This window comes from Zosterops lateralis (assembly GCF_965231275.1).
Source record: "Zosterops lateralis genome assembly, chromosome: 12".
NCBI classification, from domain to species: Eukaryota; Metazoa; Chordata; class Aves; order Passeriformes; family Zosteropidae; genus Zosterops; species Zosterops lateralis.
In genome coordinates, this window is record NC_139772.1 from 3,670,563 (window position 1) to 3,687,178 (window position 16,616).

At 43.2% G+C, this 16,616-nt stretch overlaps 1 protein-coding gene across 1 annotated transcript; it reads left to right on the forward strand.

The window, feature by feature from the left end:
- Positions 1-8,908: 8,908 nt before the first annotated feature.
- HSBP1 (heat shock factor binding protein 1) lies at positions 8,909-11,955 on the forward strand. Its single transcript, XM_083869986.1, has 4 exons — positions 8,909-8,997; positions 9,435-9,501; positions 10,659-10,778; positions 11,692-11,955. The coding sequence occupies exons 1-3, from the start codon at positions 8,953-8,955 to the stop codon at positions 10,775-10,777; spliced, it is 231 nt and encodes a 76-aa protein (XP_083726112.1). The 5' UTR covers positions 8,909-8,952; the 3' UTR covers position 10,778; positions 11,692-11,955.
- Positions 11,956-16,616: the final 4,661 nt, after the last annotated feature.

A 16,616-nucleotide genomic window follows, 5' to 3' on the forward strand; every position in this document is an offset into this window, starting at 1 on the left:
TACAGCTCCGTGGTGGGGACTTTTTTTTATCCTGAAAGAATTGAGGATTTGTGATGCACTTCTGTCTCCCCTCACAGTCAAACACCAGAAGAAGTTTTTTCTATTTGACTCCAAAGTTGCAGCAACTGGTTGGGATCTGGAAACATAGCAAGGAGGAGAGCAATAATCCATCAGGAATGGGAAATATCAGGGGCAAAAATCAGTGGCACAATGTCCAAGCTCTGGCTGCATTTCTGCTCCCCAGCATGTTTTTAACCATCAGTGCTTGATCTGGGTGACATCCATGAGAAATATCCTCAGAATGCAAAGGGAGCTGGGGTCCACGCAGTCCCCTCAAGGTGGATTATTTTCAGCCTTTTAAATTATTTTCTCTTTCAAGAAGTTCTGAATTATACAGCAGTATCTTTTTTTAGCAGCAGAAAAAAACCCTCATTTTAACCACTCTGCTTCCTAATCTCATTGCAAGTGTAGCATTCAAGAATGAAAGGGTCTAAAATTACTTCAAACTCCTCAGGAGACACTCCTGGCAATGCTGGTTTAAACATCAGGTACCAACCTGAGCCATGGACTCTGAACAATAGACTGTGCTAAGTAAGTATGAAAAAGAGACTTAATTTCAAATTACCTCATTTAAAAAGACACTTCCCATAATCACCAGATTAATTCTTCAAGGATTCAGCTCAGTTAAATTCATGTGATCTACCTAGTGTGGTTCCTGCTGTAATTTATTTCCTGCTCATTTTGGAAGGATCATTAGACCAGCTCTGTGAGATTTTTACTAATGACTGTTGGTGCTTCAAGAGGGGAAGGGGTGGTGAAAACCAGGGGTTTGCAGATATGAAATAATGTGTTTGACCAAATCCAGATTTCTGGAGTAAACCGTAGTTTTGGCTCAGGTTGCATCCAGTTTGAAAATGAACATATTACAAATAAACTTTCAGAAAAATAGAGGAAAAAGAAGAAAATCCCCAACAACTCTAATTTTGAATGCAACTAATGATAAACATCCATGCAGTCATGTACTGGGAGACTGAAGTTTATTCACAGTGGGTTGAAAACACAACCCAAGGAGTGCAGTGATGGTGAAGAGATTCAAGAGACACCCTTGTTCAGAGAGCTCCTCTCTGAATGCCCAATTTCTGAAAAAATCCTGCTCATCCCATGCTTTTAAAAACTCTAATGATCTCTGCAACTGGTGGCTGGCTTCCATATTCAAATGACTCCCCAAATATCAATTCAGTTCATTTCTGTTTGCCTCAAAACTTCCTGTTTTGACCAAAATTGCCAATTTCAGAGCACCAATATAGTGATTGGCCTCCCCTAAAGCACAAACAGAATTGCTCTGGTGATAGTCAGACTGCTGCAGTTCTCAATTACAAGGCTGTTACGACTCGCTGTGGACACATAATTGGTTAATTAAACTTTCTATCCAATTTATCTACACCAATGTAAAGCCAAAATGCTGATTGCTCTGTGAAAGGCTTAAAACTCAGCTTAACATTAAATAGAAAACAAAGGTAAATGACACGGCATCTGAATGGCCAGTAATGCCAAGAAATAAAAGTTCACCCTGTGGAAAAGGAATTTTAGAAGGAGATCTTGTCTTAGAAAGCTACTGACTCTTCGAGGAAGTTATAAAAAGATTTGGTACAAGCCACTGCTAAGCAATTTGGTTTTGTAGAAAAGCCACAGTGAATTGCAAGGGTTCACATAATGGTCAATGGAAGATTAAAATAATGAAATTTTGACCCCACAAGATATTTTTAACCATATGATTGGGATAAAGGAATCCCATTATCTGGTTCCAAATCTGATCTGACTGAGGAAAGCAGCTAAAAACATTTCAGAGAGTGGATCAGACTGTCCATAAAGATCTCACTGGCTGGAAAAAAACCCAAACATCCAGAGGGCAGAAATCCATCCCTTGGGCTTTGCAACAAATCAGAATAAAATAGTTAGGGGGACACAGGAACTCCTGCATGCATGGAAGGATGGGAAATAGATGGAGATCCCTAATGAACCCCATAATGACTTCCCGAGAACTCGACATCCTGTAAAAGCACTGGAACCCATGAGGATGAGGACGTTCAGCAACAACCAGCAACAGAAGCATGTGGGATAAATAATAAATGCCACATCCTGCAAGCAATCAGACATTCAGAAGTCTCCTCTTCCCTTGTGGGAGTCATTAACATCATCAACAATTCCAAAGGGCTTCGCCCAAAGGGAATTTTGGAGATGTGGCTGCCACACAGACCAGTCCTACTGACTGCAGGGGATTCCCAGGTGGGACACAAAGGTTTTCCTGCCCCGATCAGTTTTCAGGAACACTTATGACCAAAAAGCTTCAAGGTGGATGACTCTGAGGCCCATCATACTCAGCACAGTTTTTCCTACTGAGTGAAGACTTCACAGAGACTCCCATTAAACAGAAAATCCTTGTCCCAAACTGATTACTTTTTCCCATGGAAATCAGACTTTTAATAACAAAAAATAGGTAATAACAATAAAAGAGTTTTAACAAAAAAGGGTTTTTATGGCAAAAGGTTTCTGGTTCACATCCCAAGCTACTCAAAGGCAAGAGGAAAAGGACTTCTCCACAAATCCCATCTGTACACTCAATGTTTATGAGAGAAAGCAGAACCGTGCTAACTGAGGAAAGGGAATTTCATGACAAGCCCCAGAACTATTTATGCTCTCTGGAAAGAGACAGTCTGGGACATCATCTCATCCTTCTTGTTTTCCCTGCTCTGTTAGCAAAGCCCCAGCGTTAACCCTGCCACACTAATGACTCCCATTTAGCTCTGGATTTCAGACAAGACTTATCACCTCCCATACACATCCTTGGCCAGCACGGACGGAATATCTTCCTTTTCAGTGCGCACGCAAAGTCTGCAAGCCAGCAGCATTGATCATCCCATTATCACTCTGTTATACTTAATTTCCTCTTCATCTTTCAAGTCAAACTCCATCCCAGACCACATTGATATTGCTGGCAACACCCTGATGGATTACCCTGGCCCTGGCGTGCTGCAGGTACAGTGCAAAATTGCTTTTGTGTTGCCCCAGCACCACTGAGTGCTCCTAAACCACTCAGAGCAGAAAATTAACAGGTGTATTGCAATTTATTAAAGTGTTCTGATGTGATTTTGCAATGAGGATTTAACTGGTGCACCAGACAGTTTAGCAAAGCACCAGAACTCTGCAAATTTGGAGATTCTGACATGAGCAAAAAGCAGTTTTAGCACCCACCCATGCAGCTCCTGGAACAAATTATAACAAAGGATGTTTGGGCTTTTAAATGATAATATAATGTACGCTACACTTGTACTAATAGAGTTTTATAGTACTAACCATTCTCACCCTTTTTACATTGACACAAAACTTACGGTTTTACAGTTTTTGTATGAGGGACAAAAGATGTTTGCTATCAGTTATAGTCTGTATTATTTGTGTCTGTGTGACTGCTTTTCTGTTCTTGGAGTTGTCAGCATGTTTCTGTGCTTGATGTGGGTTTACATCCTTTGTTATAATTTGTTCTGTATTTGTAGAAACATAAACAAGCTCTTTGCTTTAGGTTAATAGAGAAAGTGTACTTTCAGTTTGTCTTAATTCTAGATTTCTGATTAAAACAAAACGATTTCCTTTTAATTTTCTTTAGATGTACTGATGTAAAACTGCACTTAAAGATACATTTACTGACAGGTGGCTGCGATCAGTATTGGTGACTGCTACTGATAAGAAACTTGCAGGACACAGACTACTGATACTGATTTTTTAAGTGCTCTTGATGTGACTTTGAAGCGAGCATCCTCTCCTCTCCTCTCCTCTCCTCTCCTCTCCTCTCCTCTCCTCTCCTCTCCTCTCCTCTCCTCTCCTCTCCTCTCCTCTCCTCTCCTCTCCTCTCCTCTCCTCTCCTCTCCTCTCCTCTCCTCTCCTCTCCTCTCCTCTCCTCTCCTCTCCTCTCCTCTCCTCTCCTCTCCTCTCCTCTCCTCTCCTCTCCTCTCCTCTCCTCTCCTCTCCTCTCCTCTCCTCTCCTCTCCTCTCCTCTCCTCTCCTCTCCTCTCCTCTCCTCTCCTCTCCTCTCCTCTCCTCTCCTCTCCTCTCCTCTCCTCTCCCACTTGCTTCATCCACAGCCCCAAAAAGGGTCCCATTGGTCCCAGAAATTACAATTCTGAACACTAGTGGACATTAAGGATTATAAAAAAATGCAAATTAAAAAATTAGGTAAGTCTCATTTGCCCTTTTTTTTTTTTTTTTTTTTTTTTTTTCTGAGACCCAGAGATTCTTTGTGCCAGGCTGTTCACAGCCAGGATGTTTTCAGTAACTTGATTTCAGAGTTCATCAAAATGCAAACTGTCCTGCATTAAGAGCAGCCCATGGCAGTGCAGAGGCTGAGCAGCAGGGGAGAGGCACAACCTGGTGACCCTTCCTTCTCCTGCTGTGGGAAGTTTTTGTCCCCTCACATTCAGCTGTGCTGGCTTCATTTATTCACAGGGGTTGAAAACACAACTCAAGAGGGACAGTGGTGGTGAAGAGCTCCAGGAGATGCCCTTGCTCAAGGCTGAGTTCCTCTCTGAATGCCTGATTTCTGAAAAAATTTTGTGACAACAGGGATTACCTGCAGATGCTGATTTCAAATCTGCATTGCAATCTGCAAGACAGTGGGAAACGAGTTCCAAGAAAATTCCACAAGTCCCTTGCCACCAGAGAAGAACTTTCACTTGCAAACTGTAATGGTGAAACAAGCCCTTTTTATTGCCATTATTTTAACCCTTTTTTATAACATTTTAACTAATTTTCTTACACAATTTTCTAATTATGTAGTAGTTCAGTTTGACTCATTTTCTTACCACAATAATTGTGTTATTACTCAAACTGATAGATGTAAAAATGCAATGGCCAAACTGCTGGGAGAACTCCATTCCCTATTTAAGACCCCAATGCACCACTTTGGTGCCTGCCTTTTCTTTAGCTGGCCTATCCCCATGCCAGAAAATAAATTAACAAATAAATTTTTATTCTTCTTTTAAATTTCTTTTCCTGGCAAGGTCAATCCAGTCATTTACAGCAATAATTCCAGGTGCTCTGAGTCTCCTCCTCTGTGAGCTCCCCAGAGCCTGCTGGTGCAGATCTGAAGGGATAATTAAAAATCTATCATTATCCTGCACGAGGTTCATGTCCACAGCCAATATGATCACGAGTCTGGGAAGTGCAGGGGAACAGCCACCAGCTTGAGCTGGAGCTTTACTCATGGCTGGCTGAAAAACAAAATCACAGCGTGCACAAGGAACATGCTGAGAAGTGTTGATTCACAAGCATCCATCACGTTGTTTCTGGGATTGTTTTCCACCTCCAATTTATTTTCCAAATGGGATTCCTCTCTGCTGCCACCATTCCCTTATTTATGTAGCTGTCTTACTGACCCTGCTCGAGCTGTGTGTCTTGACATTTGAAAGCAGGAAACTGATAATGTATGAACCTTAACTCTTCCCTTGGCACTCCTGCATGCACACACCATTTTGGAAACAATGCAGAGCTTGAAACTTTTCAGCCTCAGAGCAGGGAAGTGAAAGATGAGCTCCATGTCCCTTCCAGGTTCTGCTCCTAATGGATTCGTTCTACAGCTTAAGATGCACCAAAAACCTTTCTAAGCTAGAGTAACAAGAATTATAAGAGTTGTGAATTTTCCTGCCATGCAATTAGGGTTGCAGTTTAATTTAATCTCTTGTTAAACCTGCTGGGTGTTTCATCCCAGTGGGCTATGGCTGTGTGATCCCTTCAATACCCTGCTTGGCACAGGCACAGAACCAGACAGAACTGCAGCCATGAAAGGAGATGACAGCAGCAGCCCTGCCCACACTTTGAGGGTTTGGTGTTGTATATTTTTGTGCATTTTACTGCACAAAGAAGCACTGCCAAAGCATGGCATCCCAGAAATGGAAATAATAATGCACTATCAATGCAGCCTAAAAACAGGCAGTGTTTTAAGGCCCAAGAGCAGTTCTGTCACAAGTGGAACTCTCATTTGACGCTGTTTTACACCACAATGACACAAAGACTCTGAATTCAGAAGGCTGAAAATGACTCCTTTATTCTTGGGATGTGTCTTTCTTTTATACTATTTTACACAGACCAATTTGATTGGTGAAACAAAGGCAAACCTCTTCAATCACATTGGTCAGACCAGAGGGACATCAAGGAGTCCCTCCTAGGAAAAGGAATTAAAACAATTTGCTGTTACAAAAATATGTCTCTTGTTTATAGAAAATTCCCAGGAAAAGGAATTTCAGTAACCAAAACATCTCAGGCCCCAACCAGGGTTACACTCATTCACCACATGCTCCAAACATCTTTTAACATTTCACAACACAAAGAAAGAGCCAGTTCTCTTCAGTGTTAGCCACTCACTGATATCAGGGGAAGAGAGATCAGGGAGATAAACCCAAATCTTCCTCATATCTGGCAAGGGAACAGCCCTGCAGCATATTCCTAGTACTGTGTCAGGGATCAAACAACACACTGCATCCAGGATGAGGAGCTGGAGCTTCCCAGAGGAAATGCTTGCTTAGGAACAGGAGCAGAAGAAATTTGGATCTGTGGTCATCTTTTCACAGGCATGAATTAGGAGATTTCCCTGCACTGAGAGTGTTTATCTTAATTCTAGTATTAGGACTGACCTGCTGAGGAAACCTCACTGCATTGTGCTGGATAGAGGCAGCACTGACACAACCTGACACTAAGCCTGAAATTAAACAATGAGCTGTGGTAGCATCAAAAAGTAAGAGGCTCTTCTAGAGCCTGTGCAGGCAGGAGCAAAAAAGGTGTTTTACAGCACAGCTGGGGCAGAGACTGGAATGCTGAGCAGGGTTGGCCACAGGAAGGGACGTGGAAATCCCAGGAAAAGCTGGATGATGAGCAGTGCCTGGAGTGGTTGAATTTTTTTTTTTTCATTTGACACGCCACAAAAGCACCCACAGAACCAAGTGAATAATTGAGGAGGGAGCTGCTCCGTGCCAAGCAAACAGGTTGTAAAGCAGCTCTGCTCAGAGTGCAGGGAAGCAGCTGCCTGGAGCCCAGGCACAGCAGAGTATTTATTGCTTCGTGCTGGATTGCCAACCACATGGCTCAAAATCAGCAAAAGAATGATGAGCACAGGGTGGTTTTTGTATTTGGTGTTTTTTTTGTTTGTTTGTTTATTTTTTTTTTTTTTTTTTTTTTTTTTTTTTTTTGTTTCTTTGTTGGTTTGGTTTGGTTTTGGGTTTTTTTGTTTTTTTGGAGGGTTTTGGGGTTTTGGGGGGGCAGGTTTTTTGTTTTTGTTTTTGTTTGGTTTTTTTTTTTTTTGTTTGGTTTGGGTTTTTGTTTATTTGGAGGTTTTTTTTGTTTTTTGTTTTTTTTTTTTTTTTTTTTTGTTTTTTTTTTTTTTTTTTTGTTGGTTTGGTTTGGTTTGGGGTTTTGTGGGTTTTTTGGGTTTTTGGTTTTTTGGGGAGTTTTTGGGTCTTTATTGGGGGGAGGGGTTGGGGTTGTGTTGTTGTTGTTGTTGTTGTTGTCCATCATGAAAAACTCTTTAAGCCCATGGAAACATCCAGCATCCCTTTTGAGTCTGCTAAATTCAAAGGAACCTGAGCTAAAGCAGGTACATTCGTGCTGCAAACAGGAACATCACAATCCCTCCACAGAGCCAACTGCACATTTTCATGTGCTGAGAGTTTGGGCACAAAATGAAGAAGTCGTTCTAATGAGCTAATTTGGGAAGGTAAATGTAGACCCTGATCAGCCTGGAATCTGCAGTTAGGAACCCTTTCAACAAACAAATGCTGGTTTTATTCACTCCTCACTTGGGTGGAATTTAAAAAAGAGCTCAGCATTGATCTAATTGTGACCAGGGGAGTTAAACACCAGATTGAGGCAGAGCAGGAATGGGCTGTAACTGCTGCAGAACACGGATTTACACATTTTGGAATTGCCCATTATTCAGAGTGTGGAATTTCCCCTTTTTTCCTGGCCAGGTTTCCATGCTGGTTTCCACATTGCCTTCCATGGGGTGTCCATTTGTTTTCCTTCTCCAAACGGTGCCATCTCCTGGTTTTATAGAGCTGGAATTGGAAGGACACAGTTAAAATTTCAATTTCAAAAAAAAAAAATTCAACTGTCTTTAATTTCAGTCTGAGATTTTTAGTTGTAAATTCGGAGTTGATTTGCCAAACTTCTTTCAACTCAATAACAGAGAGGAAAAAACAACTCTTAGTGGAGCAGGCACTGAGAATAATTACCTATTCTCCTCCAGACGTGAAGTATTTATAATCAAATCACCCAGCTTTGTCTATTCAAAGCAGCAGAAAATGCCAATGGATTCTAAAAGAAATATTCATCAAATGTCAGCCTTTAAATTTTTCATCTAATTCTGGGTAAATTGTTAACATTCAAATGATAAGAGCTACCTGAGCTTAACCACTCATCCAGAAGAAAGTGTGAAATAAAAAAAAGGAACATTTTAATATTGTGCATTAAGAAATAATAACAAAACTGGGAAGTAAATGATTCTTTTTTTTCTTTGTGGGAAGAAATTAAGACTTCAGAAGCCAAATTGCACATGGAGATATATTAAACAGAGAGAACAGCTGAAGTTCAAACAAAAATGTGTAATCCTTAGAGCAGAGAAGCTTTTTTACGTAGAATTATTTAACATCACACTCCTGGTGTTACCAGCACCAGCCTCCAACCAACGGAGCTAATAAACAACAGAAGACAGAAGGTTAATTAATAAGAGAACCAGTAAAAAGCTTCAATATTTGTGCCGGATTTACCGGGACACAAAACATTATCGGTGTGAACTACTGGGGGATGAGGGGAAGGACTACATTTCCCACAATGCCGCGGGGCGGGCGCGCTCAGAGAGGCGCCGGAAGGGGCGGGGCGTGGCCCGGAAGTGGAGCCTCCTCCAGAGCGACCATGGCCGAGACCGACCCCAAGAGCGTCCAGGACCTGACGGCCGTGGTGAGGGGCCGAGGGCCGGGCGGGCCCGGGACGGGCGGCAGGGGCTCGGCAGAGGGAGGAGAGGAGGGAAAACTTCCTTTCTGGATGGGGTTTGGAGCAGCTTGGTCCGCGGAAGGGGTCGCTGCCCGTGGCAGGGGGTGGAAGGGGATGGTCCCTTCATCCCAAAGCGTTCCGTGACACCCAGAAAAGTGTCCCGGTGTCATTAACAGGGCCATGGGAGCTGCTCATGGATTTGGCGAACACGGGCGGTTTCTAGATCTTAAAAGTGTTTCCTGTGGGCGTCACTTCAGCTATTTATACATATATTTAATATGTTGATATAATTATACTGCAGAATTTTGAGCGTAGCAGTGGAAGAACAGTGTACTTGTTACATGAGATTGGGTAACAGCCTCTGAAGGAAACAAAACATTTCTTTTTATCCCCTTTTCTATCAGGTGCAGACATTGCTCCAGCAAATGCAGGACAAGTTTCAAACCATGTCGGACCAAATAATTGGAAGAAATATCCTTTTCCAAACTCAGATGGGTGTGGGATTCCAAGTGTCGCAAAGTCTGTTTTCCAGTGGGGTTTGTAAGATAAATTTAAAATGACCAAAGGTGTTTGATCACAGCTCTAAAGATAAAAACAATTAAACCAAGGCAGTGTTATCCACTTGTAGAGGGATGTTACCCACTTCTAGTGCTGGGAAAGGAAGGATGTGGAGCCCCAGGATGAGCAGAGGGCTGGAGCAGCTCTGCTGGGAGGAAAGGCTGGCACAGCTGGGAATGCTCAGCCTGGAAAAGAGAAACTCCAAGTGACCCAATCGTGCCTGAAGGGAGTCCGCAGGAAGGATGGAATGGGGCTGTTTATAAGAGTGACAGGACAGGGGGAAGGGGTTCAGACTGAAACAGAGCAGGATTAGTGGGGTATTAGGGAGAAATCCTTCCCTGTGAGGGTGGGGAGGCCCTTGATGCTGTTGCACACCACAGTGACACAGACTCTGACTTCACAAGGCTGAAAATGATTTTTTTTTTTATTTTTGGGATCTGTCTTTTTTTTAGTGGTATTTTACACAGACCAATTCTATTGGTGAAACAAAGATAAACTTTTTCAATCACATTGGTCAGACCAGAGGGACATCAAGAAGAAGCCCCTCTTAGGGAAAAGAATGAAAAGAAAAAGAATGAAAAGAAAAGATAGATACAGTTAACAAAAACATGCCTCTTGTTTACAGAGAATTCCCTGGAAAAAGAATTTCAGAAAACTAAAACATTTCAAGCACAAAACCAGGGCTACAGGCCCTGGCACAGGGGGTGCCCAGAGAAGCTGTGGGGGTTTTTTTTATTATTTTTTATTTTTGAGAATGTGCAGCACCAGGCTGGATGGGGCTTGGACTGGGAGAGTGTCAGGTGTCTGTGCCATGGCAGGGGTGGATGAGAAGGGCTGTGAGGTCCCTGAGAGGGGCTCTGAGGTCCCTGTGAAGGGCTATGGGGTCCCTGAGAGCAGCTCTGAGGTCCCTGAGAATGGCTGGGAGGTCCCTGAGAGAGGCTCTGAGGTCCTTGAGAGGGGCTGTGACCTCCCTGAGAAAGGCTCTGAGGTCCCTGCAGTGTCTCCCAGGGCCCAGGCAGAGCTGCAGCAGTGTCCCCTGGCTGTCCCCTCTTTCCTTGACCCCCAGGCAGTCGATGACATGAGCTGCCGCATCGATGACCTTGAGCGGAACATCGCCGACCTGATGATGCAGGCGGGCGTGGAGGAGCTCGAGGGGGAGAACAAGACCCCGGCTCCCAACAAGGGTTAAAGTAAATCATCTCTGCTTGGCCTTGGATCAAACCCCTGGGGGGGTTGGAATTGCTGACTTCAGCACAGAGGGAGGTTTTCCTTGGCTTGCGAGGGGGGTCTGGGAGATGTGCAGAGAGGAGTTATGTAGGGAGAGAATCGTGCTGGGGAGAGAAAGAGCATGGCCAGGGGAGGGAATGGAGCTGGAGCACCAGGAGAGGCTGAGGGAGCTGGAAAGGGGCTCAGCCTAGAGAAAAGGAGGCTCAGGAGGGACCTCCTGGCTCTGCACAAGTCCCTGACAGGAGGGAACAGCTGGGGGGGATTTGGGATCTTATCCCAGAGAACAGGGACAGGAGGAGAGGGAACAGCCCCAGGCTGGCCCAGGGGAGGCTCAGGGTGGACCCCAGCAGGGATTTCCCCATGGAAAAGGGGGTCAGGCTTTAGAACAAACTGCCCAGGGAAGCAGTGAAGCCACAGAGTCTGCTGAGGAGTAACTGTCCCTCAGCTGTAAATTCCTCCTGTGTGTAACCTGGAGCCTGCAGGGAGCAGTGACTCCCACACAGCTGCAGGTGCTGCCTGTGTGGGAGGACACTCAGGCATGAGGCAATCCATGTCCCAGGGCACTGCTCCCTGGAGAAAGACATGTACTGAGACGTAAATTATATTATTATTATATTATTATTGTATGTTCTTACAGCATTTTTGATTGCTGACTTGCCTCTACATTATAGTGGGCCTGTGTGTTTGGAACAGATATATTCTTGCTTGTTAAGGTGTCTTATTTTTGTGTTACCTTGTTAAAAATACAAATTATTACTGGCTTTATTGCCCTCAGTGTCATTTCCATTGGTCTGAACCCCACAAATGAAAATCTCTGATGAGCATGATTCTATAAATTCTCAGTAATCTCCTCTCTTGTTATTTTTCCCCCAACAGGTTGCCAACAACTCAAGGTGAATCATGGAAGATGATGACTTCTTTTTTTCTACAAATCCTTGGAATTAAAGAATGGCTTTTTGCAACTCCAGTGTGTGAAAGCATTTTTATATTGTTACAGAGCTTGCATTCCTGATGTACATTGTATAGTCGGGGTAGGGTAGTTTCTATTTTGATTTGTGTACTGTAATTTCACTTTTTTGAATTCTTGTTACGAGGATCACTTGGATGTGTTATTAAAACACAAGATCTTATGGATCTCAACTCCTGGCTGTATTTTTTTTCGTGGAGTCACTTTTTTTCTCTTTCCTGTACTTTTCTAGGTGTTTCATGTTTGATAGCTCAGCATTTAGTGACTCCCACCAAATGGGAATCTTGCCTTGTCCTACGTGAGTTTGTGGAGTGAAGCACAAGATTGAAACTTAATTAATTGCATTAATTGTAACTCTGAGCATCAGGCACTCTCTAGTTGAGGATTGTGTTGTCTTTCATACATGTAATAAAGGTGATTTTTGGAAACAAGGGACACTGAACATCAAAATCATCTCTCCTACTCCTGAGCCGTGTGTTCCTGGAGCATAAACCAGAAATGCTGATTTACCACCGGAGACATCTGAGCAACCACTGCCACCCCAAGCTGTGACACCTGGGCAGACAAAGAACTGTTAACTGAACAGTCTCATTGTGGGATTGAAGGTTTTTAACACCCTGCTTTGACACTGGCCTTTGGCATCACATCTGATCAATAACTGGGGCTGGTGCTGGACAGAGCAGGGAGGGGACTGTGGAAATGTCTGTTTTCAGTGGGAATCTCTGCCTTGTTGGACACAGCTTTCCAACAAAGCAGTGATACGTGAGGAACAAAAAAAGGAGAGAGTCCAGGTCGATTTTTAAAGCCTTGCTTCTCTTGGAATAACAACTTCAAAACATTTGATTTAGAGAAGTGTTTGCTTTTCTAACCACGCCCCCATCTTTGTCCCTGGAGTATGGATTTATTACATTTTGGCCATGAAAGGTGTATTTGGGAGAGTCTGTACTGTGTCACTTGTGAGGAAAAATGACCAGTGTCAGCTGTTCTGACAATCATTGCAATGCTCCTCCAGCTTCAAATGCAAATTTCAGCAAGCACTAGTGGCAGGCAGCAATTGCAGGTGGTCAACACTTCAACTGCTCCTTAAATGCCACCAAATCAGCACCTGAGTGCTGTGAAGGCAATATGACAGGTCATTTTTCCAAGCTCACTGTAATAAAAGCTCATAATGGGAATTTTGTGAACATGAGAAATGTATTGATATATAACTTGTAATACCAGCCTTTGGGTCCTTTGTAATGTCGTTTTGAAAAAAAAATCTAATAAACTGTTAGGTGGTAACAAATAGTCAGGTTGTGTGTGTTAAAGCACAATCTAGTATAAGAATATGATTATGGGGGAGATTGTATTTAGTTGAGAGTTATAAAAAGACTTTTAGCACAGCTGCTGCTCACAGAATACAGTCTAAAAATCCAGATGTGCAATAAAAAGGTGATGATTCATGCCCTGTCAGAGCTGGACTTTAGCAGCTAATTAGAATATAGGAAAGTACATTCAAGTGGATAATCATTTTGTGTGATGTTTATACATTTGCATTCTCTTACATATGATTTTTATTGTTATAAATCCTCATCTGGCTGTGTTTCTCCCAGGGCACAAACGACCACTGCTGAATTTACCTGCAACCTCCCCTGTGCAGCAGCAGTGTCCTTGCTTTCCTCAAGTTTATTCTGCCACAATAACTCCCAGGAAGATGATTTCAGCTTTAAGAAGCAGCTGCATTTTTCCAGTCAGTGGAAAGATCCCAATCGTTGTTCAGCAGGGATATTTTCCCCTCCTGAATGTAACAGTTCACTGAATTTAACTGCTCTTCCCTGCACCTACAGAATTCCAACATGCAGGTACCTACAAAGTGTAGATGCTCTTTCACAAAAGTTCTGCATTAGGAACAGCAAATAGAATCAGTGTTTTTGTGTGACAGAAATTAGGAGTGGCATCATGCCAGCGTTCAGATTGTGCAGGAAATCTTGAACAGCAGTGCTGTTCCTGAATGCTGGAATTAAGACCTGAGAAATAAGTCAAATATCACAGGAGCTGTGTGGCCTGTTGGGATCTTGCACTGGGCCACACAAGTAAATTTGACACTGTTTGATCTCTCCTGGTGTCTCAATTCCTGTCTTTATAGCAGGGATGTTACTCTGGACAGAGGGACAGAGTTCTAATAAATACATATTTTGAAACACTTGGGCCTACTGATAAACCATCCAGAATTATGATATCCTTAAGAGGATTTTTCATCTAATCTCTGCCCAGTGTGCACTAAATAAAGACAGTGTGCAGTAAATAAAACTGCACATGCAGCTTTCAGCCAACAGCATCTGGTGCAGGCACTAAATGGAGCTGGTGAGAGCCAGTGACACACTGACCTGTGACCCTCACCCCTGCAAGGACCAGCTCTGGAACCTCCCTTTGTACAGGGTCCCCCAGGTCCTGGCAGGTGTCACTATCTGCTGGGGGATTGTTGGACTCCATCCTGCCCCTCTGGCACTCTGGTTTTGGCAGGGAGCCTTTGTGCCAGCTCATCAAGTTTTTCCATTCATCCTCTCAAAGAAGAGAAGGGTTTTTTTTGTTTGTTTGTTTGTTTTTTATTTTATTTTATTTATTTATTTATTGGGAAATTAGCATTACCAAACTAAAAAACATTTTCTCTTAATGACTAAAATAACATTTACCTTTACATGGGCTCCAGACAAACAAAAGATAATGCTTTCCCAAAGTTACAGGTACAGGCAGCTCATCTACTGATTGAGTTGAATTCAATGGGTACAGGATGTGCATTTTTGGATTCCTGAAAAGCCCATGGATAGATCACAATTTCCTGTCCTTGTCTAGATTTACTCTCTCAACACCCAGGAAAGTGCCCTTAGTTCCCTTCCAGGGGTGGCTGAGCCGCAGGGAATTGGTTTGCCAGAGGTTCCTGTGGAAATCAGGTGTGACCTGCCTGTCCTCCAAACCCTGGGCAGGGGCTGAGGTCACTCACTGGCTTTTCCTCCAGCCTGCAAAGCTCAGGGAATTCACTCCTTCGCACCCTGAGTACATTTGGCACTGCCTTCCAAAGGAAAATAATGTTAATTCTTCAATTTGGCTGAGAAACAGCTGCAACCCCAGGCAGACACACATCCAGCGTTCCTCTAACCACCACACCTGAGTCTGCACTTTCCCTGGAGGTGCCCACATGGAATAATCGAATAAAACGCTTCTCTTCTCCCAACTTTCTGGCAGATGGTGCCTTCTAGTGGCGCAGTGACTGAGAGGAGCAGGGCTGCTCATGTTATTGGCTCAGTTACCTTTAATCTGGGGCTCAGATGTCAGGGCTGTAACGAGCCACAGAATCTCTGCTGCTGAGATTCGAGTATTGCACAAGGCACCGAGGATTGTTTACAATTTAAAGAAAATAAGAGCAATCACAAATCACTTCCTGGGCTTTAAGCCTCACTGTTTTGAAAAGATCTAATTCTTGCTGAGATTTTTTTAAATTATTATTCCTCACTCTGATGTAGTTAATGAAATTAGCTCATTAGGAAAATAAAGAATGAGAATAGATGTTTTACCTCTCAAGAACACTCAGAAATTAGAAAAGTTAACCAGGAATTGTCTCTCTGAAAAATGTGCATGTACTAATGGAATATTGCTCTTTTGCGTTGTTCTGCTGCAGACCTGACATTTTTATTTATGAAGTTCTTTTAGCTGGATAGAGGTGTAAAAGTTCCTTCAGCTTGCAGAGCTGTGCAATGTGCAACTCTTGATTGAGAGATGGAATTAACAGCTGGAGAAGGGATGGAGCTCATTTCTCTAGAGCTGCAGATGTGAATGTGACGAGTGTGGCTGCCTTGGGACCCTTCTGTGTCAAAATCCTCCAGCTCTGGACTCCCCTGAGGGCCTGGATCAGACACTCCTGGAGCTGCACAGCCTGGTGTGCTCAGCAGAGCTGTCCCTCTGTGCTGCTGTCACATCTGGGGTCAGCTGGGGGATGTTGGGCCAAATTCCCTCTCCTGGCACAGGAATATCCTCATCCCAGGGGGACTGTGGACAGCTCCTGTCTGGTGTCCTGCCAGCTGACACCTCCAGCTGCTCAGGCTGCAATCCTTCCCCCTGCACAGCTCCTCCAGGGTTACTTCTCTCTCCTCACACCAAATCCTTCATTTCTGAGAATATGAAACTTCCCAATAAATGAAACTTCCTGATTTCACTCGTCCCTCTTACAGAAGTGTTTTCTTTTGAGGATCAGTTCCCTGTCTCTTAAAAGCACAGTAAAAAAGTGTCTCTTTAAAGCTTTTTTTGCATTTTAACCTGCACAGTCGAGTAAAATCACTGAACTCAGCTGTTCTCTATCCACTGGAACAGAAACATCAATTCCTTAAGAGCAACACAAGAAGGTTTCCAGGAAGATTTTAATTTATATGATTATTTTTATATGTACTCCAAGGAGTCAGGGAGGCCAAGGATATCCAGGACTGAGATACTTTTGGAAATACTTTACTTTTGGAAATACTTCACTTTTGGAAATACTTTACTTTAGGAAATAATTTACTTTTGGAAATACTTTACTATTGGAAAATTAAATCAACTGATTACACAGAAGAAAAAGAGACCAAGTTTAGAACACAAGTTTTGCTGGTTTTTAGGCATTAAAACCCCGGGAGTGAAGCCTGTGTGTGATGTGCCCATGGCCTGAGCTCTGCCATGTGCTACATCTCAGTGGCAATAAAAAGAGGGGTCTTTTTCCTTCCCAAGAGGCTCCTCAGTAGCAGAACAGCAATTCCTTTGGCTTGGCAGCTGCTGTAAAACAGGAGAAGTTCTGTGTCCTACAGCAGGTGCCTGATTCAGTTTGGCT

Coding starts and splice junctions, on each gene's coding strand:
- HSBP1 (XM_083869986.1), top strand. CDS start 8,953: ATGGCCGAGACCGACCCCAAGAGCGTCCAGGACCTGACGGCCGTG. Junction 8,998..9,434: donor TCCAGGACCTGACGGCCGTG/GTGAGGGGCCGA, acceptor CTTTTCTATCAG/GTGCAGACATTGCTCCAGCA. Junction 9,502..10,658: donor GGACCAAATAATTGGAAGAA/ATATCCTTTTCC, acceptor ACCCCCAGGCAG/TCGATGACATGAGCTGCCGC.